Source organism: Cyprinus carpio, chromosome A13, assembly GCF_018340385.1.
Source record: "Cyprinus carpio isolate SPL01 chromosome A13, ASM1834038v1, whole genome shotgun sequence".
Classification (NCBI taxonomy): domain Eukaryota; kingdom Metazoa; phylum Chordata; class Actinopteri; order Cypriniformes; family Cyprinidae; genus Cyprinus; species Cyprinus carpio.
In genome coordinates this window covers 9,041,485-9,055,170 of record NC_056584.1, presented here as the reverse complement: position 1 = coordinate 9,055,170, position 13,686 = coordinate 9,041,485, and the positions used below count along the sequence as shown (strand labels likewise).

Below are 13,686 nucleotides of genomic sequence, written 5' to 3'. Positions count from 1 at the left end.
CTCATGCTCACCAAGGCTTTCTTTAAATTTTACAATTATTGTAAAAATATCATTAGAGTTCAAAATAAGACATTTCTTTACATGTATTTTAAAATATATTTTTTCCTGGGATAGCAAGGCAGCATCTCCAGCATCCAATCTTTAGGTTCAGAAATCATTCTAATATGCTGATTTTCTGTTGAGAAATTTATCAATGTCGAAATCAGTTATGCAGCTTATTTTTTTGTGGGGACTGATATGTATATATTTTCAGTATTCTTTTATTAATAGAAAATTCAATAGAATAGCATTTATTCTATTAATAACATTCTAATAACATTCTACATTTCTATGGTTCTCAATTCCCTGCGCATTTTGCATGTCTCACTTAACACACCTGATTCAGATCATCAGCTCGTTAGAAGAGGGCTCCATGGACTGAACTGAGTGTCTTTGCTGAATAAAAGCATTACGTTCTTCCAAAAAGATCCTGCTGATCCCAAATATTTGAGCTGTATTATGTGCAATGTGAAAGGGTCCTGAAGGAAAACCACCTGCCAGCCACCCCTCTATAGACCTAGTGTTGACTGTGGAAATGTCAGTATCCAGCACTGGTACCGGCTTTGGTAAAGTGGATGTAAGTTTGTATCACTTCAGCTCAAGATGATTTATATTTACCCTGCCTCAAAAAAACTGAGATGTCTTAGAAAATTGAGCAGGGTTTTTATGGATATGGAAAAACTTAAGTGAGTTCCTAGGAGACACATACAATTATTAAATCCCTTGTAATCATTTATAGATGAATCGCTGCTATATTGACACAAGGGAATATTTAAGCTTATGCAAGTACTGGTTAGCAAGTGCTGCAATCGAAGATAAATAGAAAAGCAGCAGAGGATGAAAGACCCGCATTACCAAACAGTTTACAAAACTCAATGCTGTAGTTCCTCAATAGGAAAAGCTCTTGAATTAACAGTCAAACACTGATATGCTGCAATATTTATTCATTTATTTATGTAGCGTTGTTTTGATACATACATTTGGCTGATCAGAGCGAGGGATGTAGCAAAAAAAAATCTTACACATTCCTCATAATTCACATTCATTATGTACACGCAGATCACAGTGTACGCATGCATCTGCATTAGAAACATCACACTTCCTGAAAGCAGTTTCTAAAAGTCATGCTCAACTGAGATCATCTGTCATGCAATTGTAATTTATATTAGATTTGTCAAGGGGGGCTATTTGAACAATCTCTTTTCTCATTTTTTTTCTTCTGCTGTTTATATTCTACATTACACTAGAGGGCTTGGTTGTTTCTTCTGGACCTTTGATGTCCACGTTGTCCTGCTTGCTGCTCTCTTTGACCTCCTCTCTCTTCTGAAGATCTTTAGCTTCTGTTTTGGTTGAAGTCTCAGATTTTGCAGCCTTCACTTCATGTGCACCACTGTCTTTTGGGACAGTTTCTTCACTTTTAACATCTTTGCTAGTTCCACTGACTTTGGTTGTCACACTATCCACCTCTACAGTTTTTTCAGGCATCTCCTCTTTGCTTTTTTTAATATCCTTTTGCTCAGACTTTGCATCAGATGTTATTTCCTGAGCTTTGGGGGGTTGATTACTCAGTGTTTCATCAACCTGTTTCTCTGTGACTTTAGCTTCCCCTCCGCTTGATGTCGCACTTTCAGAACTGCTATCGCTTTTGGTCTCCTGTTGTTTCTTTGACTTTTCAGGTGATTTTTCTTCCTCGTCTTTGGAGAGGTCCTCATGTGTCTTTTCTGTTTCTTTAGGCTTAGCTTGTTCAGCCTTTTCTGTTTTTACACTGTCACTTTTTTGGTCCTCTGGTATCTGTGACTTTTCAGTTTGTGATTTTTCTGCCACAACTTTTGAAAGGTCCTCTTGTGTCTTTTCAGTTTCTTTAGTCTCGGCATGTTCAACCTTTTCTGTTTTGATGCTCTCTACACTTTTTTGGTCCTCCTGTATTTGAGACTTTTGAGGTTGGGATTTTTCTTCAGCAACTTTGGAAAGGTCTTCTTGTGTCTTTTCAGTTTCTTTTAGCTTGCCAGTTTCACCCTTTTCTATGGTCACACTTGCTAGACTACTACTGCTTTTGCTGTCCTCCTGTTTCTTTGACTTTTTAAGTTGTGATTGTTCTTCTGGATCCTTTGAAAGCTCTTTTTGTGTCTTTTCTTGTTCTTTAGCCCTGATACTTTCATCCTTTTCTGTTTTCATGTTGTCTACCAGTTCAACTTTGCTATCTTTTACATACTCCTCAGGTTTATGTTCCTTTCCGTCTTTACTTGATTGAGCCTCTTGCTTTTCCCCCACAGGTTTCTCTGTTAGTTTGTTGTTATCCTCTTGGTCTTTTTCCATAGGCTCAGATTTCTTAGTTTCTTCCTTTACATTATCAGATTTGTCTTTTTTTGCTGGAGTGTCCTCTTCAGTAGTCTGTTTTCCACTCTCAGTATGTTCGGGAGCTGATTGTTTATCTGGTTTTGGAGTATCTTCCTCTACAGGTTGCACTGGAGCTAATTCTTTCTCCTTCTCTGTTGATTTTGCAGTTGTAGATTCTTGAGATGAGATTTTAGCATCTTCAGTTTTTGGAGAAGTGACCCCAACAGTCTGTCCACCAGGCTTATGTTTAACTTCAGTTGTTGCTTCAGGATCTTGCGGTTCCTGAGATGGTTTGTCTTTTGGTACAGTTTTTGATTTCTCTAGCATTTCTTGATTTTCTGGTTTGGATTTCAGATCTGGTTTGGAAACATCTTTCTCTGTCTCTTTAGCTTGTTTATTTTCCTCTTCAGGTTTTTCTACCTTTCCCTGCACGTCATTCTTCAGGTCTTTGTGCTCTGTGCCTTTTGCATCTAATTGCTCATCTTTATCTTGTTCATCAGCGGCTTGTTCTGTAGAGTCCTGAGTTAGTTCAGAGTCAGCATCTTTTTGTACTTCAGAATCAGCTGTCTCATCTTCTTTTTCATCACTTGGTTTGACTTCAGTTTCCTCTAACCCAGGACTGGCTTCACTGCCGTTCTCCATGGCTGGTTCCTCCGTATCTTCCGCCTCTTGTGCAGTTTCACCCTGTGCATCTTTCTCACTGCTCTCCTCGTCTGGTTTGTCACCCTCTCTTCCCTCCCCACTCTTATCAGAGCCAGTGTCTGATATCTCCACATCTTCTCTGGTGGTCTCTGTAATAATCTCTTCAACAAATTTGTACTGAGGCTCTGATTTTCGAGTTGCTCCCCCCTGCCTTTTGACACAAGGGAGAGTATAGATGGGTGACTGTCTGTAAATGTATGGTACTGAAATGTGAGCATCTGAGATTGTAGAGTACCTTGACTCTTCACCCTCCAGAAGTTTTCTGAATAATAAAAAGAAAACAATTCATTATGATCAATGAGTGACAGCCTGTGCATTTTAAATCTGGGCCTAAGAAATTATCCTCTGGTTCAACAGACAAGACTTAAAGGGATACTCCACCCCAAAAATGAAAATTTTTATCATTAATCACTTACCCTCATGTCGTTCCAAACCCGTAAAAGCTCCGTTCATCGGAACACAACTTAAGATATTTTGGATGAAAAGCTGGAGGCTTGAGACTGTCTCATAGACTTTCAAGTAAATAGCAGTGTCAAGGTCCATTAAAAGGTATGAAAGTCATCGTCAGAACACACCAACAGGGCCATTTAAAGTTTGCCAAAGAGCACAAAATGATTTAGAGAAGGCTTGGGAGAAAGTAAAACAAAATTAACGACTTTATTTAATAATTCCTTTGTCAGCAGTCTCCTCTGTGTCTCTCCATATCATTGTATGTGGCGTATGCTCTTCTGTGTCATCCGTGCCACAAGGATGCGCTGTTTCTACATGTATTTAGCTTTGATTTGAAATAAAACACCTCAACCATACACCTGCACTGATATAGGTTTGAATGGAGCTTTTATGGGTTTGGAACAACAAAAGTGATTAATAACAAAATTTTCATTTTGGGGTGGAGTATCCCTTTATGCATGTCTGACCTGTATTAGACACTTGCACTGATATAACTTAAAATATGTCAGTGCCATTGTTTTGCCTCAAGGTGCCCACCAGTGATGTTTTTTTTTTTCTTTCCTAAGGCACATTTATAAAAACAATTTTAATTATCCTAATTGAACAATAACCTAGCCCTGGCCTAATCTAATCTTTGTCTGTGACACATTTTTGACAACATTCATTATAGTGCAGTCACAGCCAAATTACAGTAAAACTATAATTTGGCTGTGCCGACACTGTAATGAATGTCAAAATGTGTCCTATTTATCTTTTCTTAATGCAGAGGCTACTGACACTTCAAAAACTCCCACAAGCCTAAGTGGACATGAAGGACACCTACAAAATCATGAAATGACACTCAATTCTTTTAAAACTTAAAATCGTTGTAATCAATCAACAAATTAGCTGCCATAAAAAGCACCTAGTAATGATTATTTTAAGTTAAAATTAGCCTAACTGTCCTGTTTAATAAATGTGACAGTCATCAATCGTAGAACATCTCAAGCTTTGTTCACTCTGTAATTATTTATGTCACTTAATACATGATTGTGTTCCTTGAAGGCCTGTGCAATGATATATCTACAAGACTACACATTCCAGACTGTTTGGTTTGATTGAGTAAGGAATCGATTTATTTGCACTGTTGAGGGACTGGCAAGAAATAAATTCTGACTGGATTCAAGTAAAGATAAAAGAGAAAAAATACAGGTAAGGAAAGCGACCAATAATACATCATCAAGTAAAGATAAAAGAGAATATTTAGTCAACGGAAAAACGGTTTACAAAATAGTGGGTAATAAATAGTTTGTAACAAAATGGTTACAAAAAAAGTGTTAAAATCAGAGAAGTACCTGTAGGAATAAATTTCAGCATCCAGTGCCATTTTGACATTGAGAAGGTCCTGGTACTCCCTCACATGACTGCTCATGTCACATTTAGCATTTTTCAGCTCAAATTCCAACTCTCTGATTGTGTCCTGCACCGTGGGCAAAATCAGCAAACACAATGGAAAAGCATTATGAAAAAAAGCCTCATGACGTGGTACTGAATGTTAGATTATGAGAATTGCTAAATTAAGTATTCCTCATACCGAATGATTAAAATATTCTATCTAGACTGAACAGAGCCTGACATGGTGTATTACCTGGTAGTGATGGATTTCAGCATTGTGCCGTTGCTCGAGGTCATACAGCTGCCTCTCCAGAGCTTCCCTCACACCTTTCACAGAGTCGAGCTCAATGTTCCTGGACTGGAGCTGTCTCCGGTGTTCATTAATCTCTGCTTTAGTGGCCATGAGGGCTTCTCTGTTGACCTCAGCAGCTTTGGTCAGTTTAGCGAGCTGCGCTCGAAAGCGTTCTTCAGAGTATCGGATGTCAGAGTCCGTGTGACCTTCCAGTTGCATCCTGATGTCTCTCAGAGCTGCAGTGACATCACTTCTACTAAAATCACTTATTTCTGCTGTAACGTGACCCTCTTGAATTTGGGCCATCATTTCGGCTACCTCGCTTTCATGGTTTTTCTTCAAGAAGCTTATCTCCTCTTCGAGAGCTTTAGCTTTTCTGTCCATCTCTTGTTTGGCTAGGTATGCGTCATTGATGCAATTCTTTAGTACTGAAATGCTGTCCTCTGCATCACCTCGACCACGAGCCTCTCTCTCGTACTTTTCTCTCAAGGTGTTAAAGTCTTCCTCCAGGTTCTGGCGGTCTATCTCAATTTGATGCTTTTGAATGCCTATCTCAAGAACTTGCTGCCTCAGACTAGTAAGTTCTGAGTCATACTCTTTGGACAGAGAGGAAGAGGATTTTGCTCTCAGTCTAATAGCCTCAATTTCTTTCTCTAGCGCTCTGTTTTGGTTTTCCAGGTGATGAACCTTCTCGATGAATCCCGCGAAGCGGTCATTGAGCCCCTGCAGTAATTCTTTCTCACTAATTTTCCTCAGATTCTTTCCACCTGCATATTTGTTTGAAAAATCCAAGCTTTCGGCCGGTTTAGCGGCGAATTCGCTAAGGACTGCATTACCTCTCAGCGGTGCTGTGGACCCAAAGCTAAAGGCAGTCCTCGAGGGGATCTGTGATGAAGGACGTGCCGTTTGGTACCGGTACTCTTCCCGTGTCCGGCCAGGTGAATGAAGAACACGCTCCATTGTGAGGCTGGTGCGATTTCCCTTGAAGCGTTTAATGAAAATGGTTCCCTTTATATACTGCAATAGATGCTAGGTTAGCGTAATAGAGCTGCCCATAATGGTTAGCCTGAATGCACAGAATCAGCTGTTCAGCTCAGCATCCTGCGCGCGCACGCACGCACTCACTCCTCCGCGGATCTCCGGGGAACAGACGCGTCACATGAACTCCTCTCGTCTGCAGATTCCCAACTCACATTCTGCTTTAAAATATTTTGTCAAGTAATTTGGCGAAGCTAGAATACACACACACACACATTGTGAATGTATGACGGCGTCATTTATTTCATTGTCAAATTCAGAAATTCTGAAAAACATAAAAACTATCCAGGCATTAAAATCAGTATCCGAGGAACACAAAACCCAAGTCCCGTGTATATATTTATTTAAAGTTACTTATTTTATAACAATCAAGTAATTAACTTTTTTTATTTGTTAGCCTATTTAAATATCTCAAGTTTGCTCAGTATAATCCCCCTGCTTATTAAAATGATGTAGGCTATAATTACATAAAAGTTTAATGACATCATCATCCTCTCTTTCTGGGTTTGAACTCCCTTTTTTAATCATAAGTAGAGGACAATCTGTCAGCACTCACCATGTGTACAGAAATATCAGCATTAAATTCTCTTTATATTAAACACCTTGTGGTGTCATGAGCTTCAGCGCAAGCAATTGCTTAATGAACCGTAAAGCAATGTTTTAAAAAAGGCATAGTTACTGTATACCCCAACTTTGTTTACACTTTAGTTTGGGGATCAATTCTCACAATTAACTAACTGTTAGCTATGACTTTTGCCTCAAACTTGCTGCTAATAGCTAGTAAGATGTGGTCATATAAAACAAGGAATTATTATTTGCTTTTTAAGTAATAATATGAACAGTCAATATGCAATATGCATGATAATAAGCTACTATAGTGAGAATTGGTCCCTAAACTTAAGTGTTACCCTTAACTTATATTAAAATTGTATAGCCTATAATGTAGCTATAATGTAAATTATGCCTGCTCTGAACTGCCTCAGCCCCAATATCAAAGTATATGGTTATCATTGCTGTGTAAATGGATTTAAGCCACCTCTGAGCAGTATCATATATGCAGTGTAAATGTGGCATTAGAATGTTTAAAAACTTTATATATTTGTTCTTTTTAAATTTGTTTCTTTATATATCAGTTGTTCTCATTTTTTGAGTCGCTTGGATAAAAGCGTCCGCTAAATGACTAAAATGTAATGTAAAAAATATATGTCTTTTTTTTGGAGATGTACTATTGTTGTCTGCTAATGTATTGTTTTTCTGGTTTAATATATGTAGAAATTCCATATTATATTTCTGCAAGCTCAGCAAAATGTTATATACTGTAGATAGCGTTTGTGATTTTCAGCAGAACTGTGACTGCTTTATATCTATGTTGCTGTTATTATTTACCAACACTACTGTTTCATCATATTGTCTGATTTGCAGATATTTTACTGCAATAGCAACATTCTTCAAGCTATAATGTACATATTTGTGCAGCAGAAAAGCATAAGTCAGCTCTACATTTTCAGTCATGCTGAGCGGTCACTGTGAGCTAGAATCAATCCAGCAGCATAGCTTCTATATGAGCAGCCAATAACAACATAAGCACCACATGTATGCATTCTCATGTGAGGGCATCTAGTTTAGAAATAAGTACTTTACATTTAAGTATAACACATTTACATAGTCTGACACCATTCGTGCTGGTTTATATTTAACATATTTGTCATTTTAGTGTGTATCCTTTTTGCTTTAATGACTGCAGCATTAACTGGAATAGATACAGAAAGGAGGCTGTGTGTGTGCGTGTGTGTGTGGGGGGTGGGGGGGGGTGTTTCTTGAACTCCAGATAAAGCAAATTTCCTGTAGCTAATTGAAAAAATAAATCTGTTTTGAATACTAGCAATTTAGCTTGTATTCACCCAGCTTTCTTGATCTAAAGGTGCATGTCTGCTGCGTATTTGAAATAAAAATGATAAAGTAAACAAGTAAATGCTTAGTTCCATTGAAATAAAGATGCTGCACTCTGAACAGTTGTCATGTTAATTTATCAACACAATTCATCATATTTTAGATGTTGGAACAACTAAAACCACTGATAATTTTCATTATTTCCTTAAAATTCAGATTCATACAGTCACCAGTGCATCGTAAAGAGGCATAAAGGGGGAAAAAATCATCATGAAAAACTGCATTACATAACGCATACAATGAGTGTACAAATTGAGGTTTAACTTGAAAAGATTATATTATGTTAATGTCTTTACACAAATTTCTGGTTGTTGTCATCTACCTGACAATTAATTGATTATAATAAACATTTGGAAAAACAGATTATATACTGTAAAAATAATACACTTATATTTAACTCTGCTAACACTCAGTGGATCAAAAAGGAAACAGCAGAACTATTACTATATGGTTATTACATGACTGAAGTTTACGACAGGAACTTGAACAGAGATTAATTTGATCTCTTTTAATAATCTTGGTTCTCTGTTCTGAAGGAATGAAAGAGCGTCCGGATCTCATATGTGTCGCGTCTGTCATGCTGAAGGATTTTCCTCAGTCTGTTTCTGCACGCGTTCCATTCGGTGGACACTCGCCCCAGCATCATTCCTTGTTTATAATGCTCAACCGCAGCTCTCTCTGAGCCCAACCTGTACTGTTTGAAATCCCCATACATACGATGCCAGGCTTGACGGTCAGCTGGCTTCAGGTCAGGAAGGGCAAACAGCTCCGTGAACATCTGCTCTGCTTTCGCCATCTGCTTTTGTTCTGCATACCTCAGCGCTAACTCCAGCCGTGGGTATATGTAGCCTGGGTTTAGAGTGGTGCCCCTCTCTAAATGGTGAATGCAAAGGCCCAGCAGCTCCGGATTGTGTGCGTCATTCATCTGCATGGCTTTCCAGCGGTAGTTGTTGGCAAGCTCATGATGTAAACGTGACGAGTCTGGCGCTTTCTTCAGCATTTCCAGCAACACTTTCAGGGCCTTGTCATAAAACTGCTCTTTCTTCATGAATCTGGCAACATGCAAAACCACACTGAGGTTATCTGGAGCCATCGTGAGTGCTTGCGTCATGTATTGCCATGCCTCTGCATTATTTCCGTTCTTTGTGCTCTTGTAGCACTTAAGCCCCAGATACACATGGATCATTGCATTGTCTGGGTCCAGGTTCAGAGCTTTCTTCAACTGCAGCACAGCAGGAGACTCTTCAAACCGTACACGCTTATATTGGCCAATCTTCAGTCCCTCCAGACGGAACAGAGAAAAGGCAAGGCCTGTGTTCCATTCCTTGTCTTCCGGCTCTTTCTGTAAAGCTTCAAGGAAACTCTCCTTGGCCCTGATGTAGGTCTTTCTTGAAAACTTGAGAAGTGACCAGGCTTTTTCGCTCTGAACTTCTCTTTGAGACTCTGCTGGAGACGGTGCAGGCAAAGCTCTAAGGATTTCATGTACTTTCTCTATGTAAGTCTCAGCTTCAGTCACGTTGCCCATGAGACTGTGCACCCAGGCCAAGTTTCCATACGTCACAATCACATTGCTGTCATCGTCCGGATGTTCCTTCTTTGCTAGTTGCAGGTTCTTAAGCGCCTCATCGTTAAATCCTTGTAAATGTTTAATAAAGGCCAAAAAATTGAATTCTCTTTGTTTCAGGTTTCCTCTATACTCGCATTTCACTGCCAGTCTTTCACGAACTTTAACTTCGAGAAAGTTAAGGTCACCATCTTCCTTTTGCAAGTCCCAAGTATAGTGGCAGGACAACAGTTTAAGCTTGTCCTCAGACATTCCTGTATTGTTTAAAATGCAAAATAGATGCAAATGTTTAAACTTTTTTTTTTTCAGTTTTTTTTGAATACATAGAGTATCTGACTGACAACTTCTCTTCAATAGGACATTAAATGATCAGTAAAATATCATTTCCATAAAGTGCTTTCTTAAAAATGATTTCGAAATCAATTAAAAAGAATTCTAGATCAAAGGCATTCACTTATATAATTACAGAATATTTATAGTAAGATTTTTCTATTATTGATGTAGAGGTGCTTATTTTATTTACTTATTGATAGAATTATTAGTCACATTATGAAAACAGATACAAAGTCTTACCTTCTACAAATCTGAGATCCTCATCCAAACGCAGTCTGATTAAACATAGTAGCTGGGGAGGGTTTTTATAGGGAAGGCTAGGTTACCTAATTTTGGGACAGAAGCGAGCTAAGTTTCAATTTCCACCTATTGCTCTGATAAAGGATAAACGAAACTTAAGTGTGGAACGTCAACAACCCAGTAAAATGTAATACTGCTTCAATACTTATGCACGCCAGTGAACAATTCTTGAGCACATAAGGGATATGTAAAATTACTATAAGCGACTTTAAAATGTATTTAATAAATTCGCTGATATAGATAGCCTACGTTGATCTATTAAGTTGATCTTACATAGGCTAATCAGTTGTGACTGTAACTTATCAATGTAAATATCAATGAAATATTGTAAAGTACAAAAAGATGAGGAAAATGACAAACAATCATGTTGCACACAGAAGGCCTACTTACAATAAATAATTAAGTACAAACAAGTCAATAGAGGTTTTCGCACAGGACAAATAACTTGAAGCTGAAGAGTAATGACGCCATCTAGTGGCGAAACTTCATGACGCTGCATTGCTTGAGAGTTGTAAAAATGTTGAATTAACTGGCAAAAAATATTTATTTATTTTTTAAATAATAATGAGATTTCAGCCTTTGCTGCAATGTTTATTTTTCAGCTTTATAAAATATATTCATAGTTTTCTTGGCCACGGGCATTTTTTTTCATGAACACCAGACAGTTCTGTTAAAGTTATTTATTCAGAAAAGTATTTTGAAAAATTATTTTTTTTGTTATGCAAGTCTTTATTTAGATTATTTATTATTATTATTATTATTATTATTTATTGTTAAATAATCTATATTATCTTTTGATAGTCAGTGTCAGGGCATACTTGGAAAAATAAATACATACATACAAAAAATTACATATTACAATTGTTTTTCATCTTTACCCTAGGTTTCAGCTGCAGGTTTAATGCGAATGTCTATTTTATCCTCCACTCCAGCCGAAAACAAAAAGTGTTAGAAGTTACTTGTTCTAATTTTACAATGTAAATCATAGTGAACATTAAAATATTTTTATCTTTGCTTTTCCCAGACATATAGGGGGTTATTTAATTGTCATATTATAAAACTATAGGATAAAGAGAGACTTGTAGACAAAGCACTTTGATGATTAGCTTTGTGCAAATATCAGCACCCAGGTGTACATTCACATCTGTCTCCATCAGCAATCAGTGCAGAGTCTGATGGACATTTCTGCATCTCGTCTTTCAATCGCTGCTGGTCAGCTGGGCTTTATACTGATGACTGTGTTCCTACAGTGGCAGGCAGTAATCAATATCGAAATTGAGATGTGTAGGTGTATGTGTAGTGGAGGAGCAACTTAACAGATACAGTGTCCTAATAAAACAAATTACTCCAGCTGCATTAACATGCATAATACTTTTACATACTTGTTTTGCCTTGGTTTACCTCTTAAAAATGGCTTGCCTATATTCACGTATTCCTCATTAATTTCGCAGGCCACCACCAGTCCATTCTCAGGATCTACCAGAGCCAGATTTAAGGCTTTATATCCTGTGTGCATACCTAAGACAGATGCCAAGTGTGTTTTACAGGTAAGGAGTGAAAAGCAAACACATGATTATTATCTTGCATTCACTCACCAATCTCAATAGTTTTATTGGCTTTTATGAGTTTTGCGAGATTATAATAAACTGAGCCTGCTCAGCTGCCACCATCATCAGGTTTTTAGGATCCTCCATAGCTCTCTTAAATCAGAAATGTACAGGTAAAAAAGGCCATTTGTGCAGTATGTTCACATCTACTGACTTCTAGTGTTAGTGTGTGAAACTACACACGAATCTATCAAGAGTCATATTAACATTGTTACTTTTAAATGTACACTGAAATTGAAAAAATAACAAAATAAAATAAAACCTGGCAATATAGAGAATTTTATGTTTTTGAAGAAAATGACATTTATAATATATACGTACAGTATTTGTAGAGCTGGTTTATCAGGGTTGCAGTGACCTGCTGCAAGATCTCTTTTTAATTAGTGAGAAGCATGCTACTTTCAGGCCATAAACACCCCAAAATGTCAAGTAACTGCATTTATCAAGCAATATATTTTAATGCCCTTGTATTAGTCAAATTACTGTTACTAAATATTTACCCATGTGACCATAATTAGTCATAATGAAAGCAGTCATAAACCTATCTGTTAATGCCAAAAGGAGACTAATAATAGAAAGCATCTTAATGTCAGGAGCCAGACTTAATCAACAGAAACAGGAGACAGGTGCAATTGTGATGTGTGCAAGTGAGACTTTATTTAGACTATTTTAGACATGTTTTTGTTTGTTTGTCCCCCTCAGATAAATGGAGATTAGTCTGCTGTTTGCATGATATTGATTTTATCAAGTACCTTTGTTCAATGGCTGTTGGGAAAAGCATGATAATACCCTGAATAGAAAGCTTAACACAATCTAGATAAAAAAATTGCGGAGAATGACATATCATTTGCAAAGAGCAGAAATTTTGAGACCTTTCAAGAGGCTTCCAGGCTGGTTTAAAATAATTTACAATGCCATCACAGATTTCAGTGGCATAGTAGCATATTCTTCTCATTTTCTGTATATTCCAGTTGCTGTTTCAAATACTGTACTTTTATGAATGGAAAAATTGCACAATAAATCCCTTTTGCCGATATTTGCCAAGACGCTACTGATTATCATGCAATTTTGTGTTCAAGTTATTGAATATTTTTCAATCTTGCTTTACCACATCTTATGATGTTGTAAAGTAATCAATATACAACTGTTTACAAATAGTAATTTTCACTCAGAAATTGCTTGTAAATTTTAACAAACAATTACAAAGAAACGTAATCCTGAGTAGTATTTTCTTGTAAAATGTACTTCAATCATTTTTGTTTCATGTCCACCTTTATGTCATATGTTCTCTTAACATCAGATATCAGATGTCAATGATATATAGTTCTTTTTAGTTTTAGTTGTAGTTATTTTAGTAAATAAAGTTAAACTAAATAAAAATGAGAAATATTTCCTTGGAAACTAGCTGAGAAAAAAAGTAAACTTTTTTGTGTATATACTTAATTTTATTTCAGTTAACATTTATTTTATTTCAAGTAACAAAGTGTTTTTTTTTATGGTTGTACTTATATAGCTAACTAATAACCCTTAGCAAAAGTAAATGGAAGTGTTTTTAATACACATACTGTACTTTTACTGCTCTCAAGTGGATGACAGATTGTCAGTGAAGTGAGAGTATGCGAGAGCATATCTGGTTTGTTTGTGCAAGACGTTGTTGTGTAGTTCAGAGAGTGTTCATTTCAATATTGCCAACTTAATGA

At 37.0% G+C, this 13,686-nt stretch overlaps 2 protein-coding genes across 3 annotated transcripts; both read right to left on the bottom strand.

The window, feature by feature from the left end:
* Positions 1 to 968: 968 nt before the first annotated feature.
* Positions 969 to 6,330, bottom strand: LOC109100967 (neurofilament medium polypeptide-like). 2 transcript variants are annotated; one of them, XM_019114399.2, is made up of 4 exons: positions 5,156 to 6,330; positions 4,863 to 4,987; positions 3,314 to 3,340; positions 969 to 3,229 (listed from the first exon to the last, which is right to left on the bottom strand). In XM_019114399.2, the coding sequence occupies exons 1-4, from the start codon at positions 6,152 to 6,154 to the stop codon at positions 1,273 to 1,275; spliced, it is 3,108 nt and encodes a 1,035-aa protein (XP_018969944.2). In that variant the 5' UTR covers positions 6,155 to 6,330; the 3' UTR covers positions 969 to 1,272. The 2 variants fall into 2 exon arrangements, with proteins under 2 accessions (XP_018969944.2, XP_042624572.1); XM_042768638.1 differs by having other exon boundaries at positions 969 to 3,340.
* A 1,910-nt stretch (positions 6,331 to 8,240) lies between these two features.
* LOC109100969 (interferon-induced protein with tetratricopeptide repeats 1-like) lies at positions 8,241 to 10,462 on the bottom strand. The gene is made up of 2 exons (XM_019114400.2): positions 10,320 to 10,462; positions 8,241 to 10,000 (listed from the first exon to the last, which is right to left on the bottom strand). Exon 2 carries the CDS (start codon positions 9,996 to 9,998, stop codon positions 8,691 to 8,693), a length of 1,308 nt encoding a protein of 435 aa, XP_018969945.1. The 5' UTR covers positions 9,999 to 10,000; positions 10,320 to 10,462; the 3' UTR covers positions 8,241 to 8,690.
* Positions 10,463 to 13,686: the final 3,224 nt, after the last annotated feature.

Bases quoted from the DNA above. Each gene is read 5' to 3' on its own strand.
- LOC109100967 (XM_042768638.1), bottom strand. From the start codon at position 6,154: ATGGAGCGTGTTCTTCATTCACCTGGCCGGACACGGGAAGAGTACCGG. The intron at 4,988-5,155 runs GTAATACACCAT...CCCACGGTGCAG, and splicing joins CTGAAATCCATCACTACCAG to GACACAATCAGAGAGTTGGA. The intron at 3,341-4,862 runs GTACTTCTCTGA...TTTATTATTCAG, and splicing joins GCTGAAATTTATTCCTACAG to AAAACTTCTGGAGGGTGAAG.
- LOC109100969 (XM_019114400.2), bottom strand. From the start codon at position 9,998: ATGTCTGAGGACAAGCTTAAACTGTTGTCCTGCCACTATACTTGGGAC.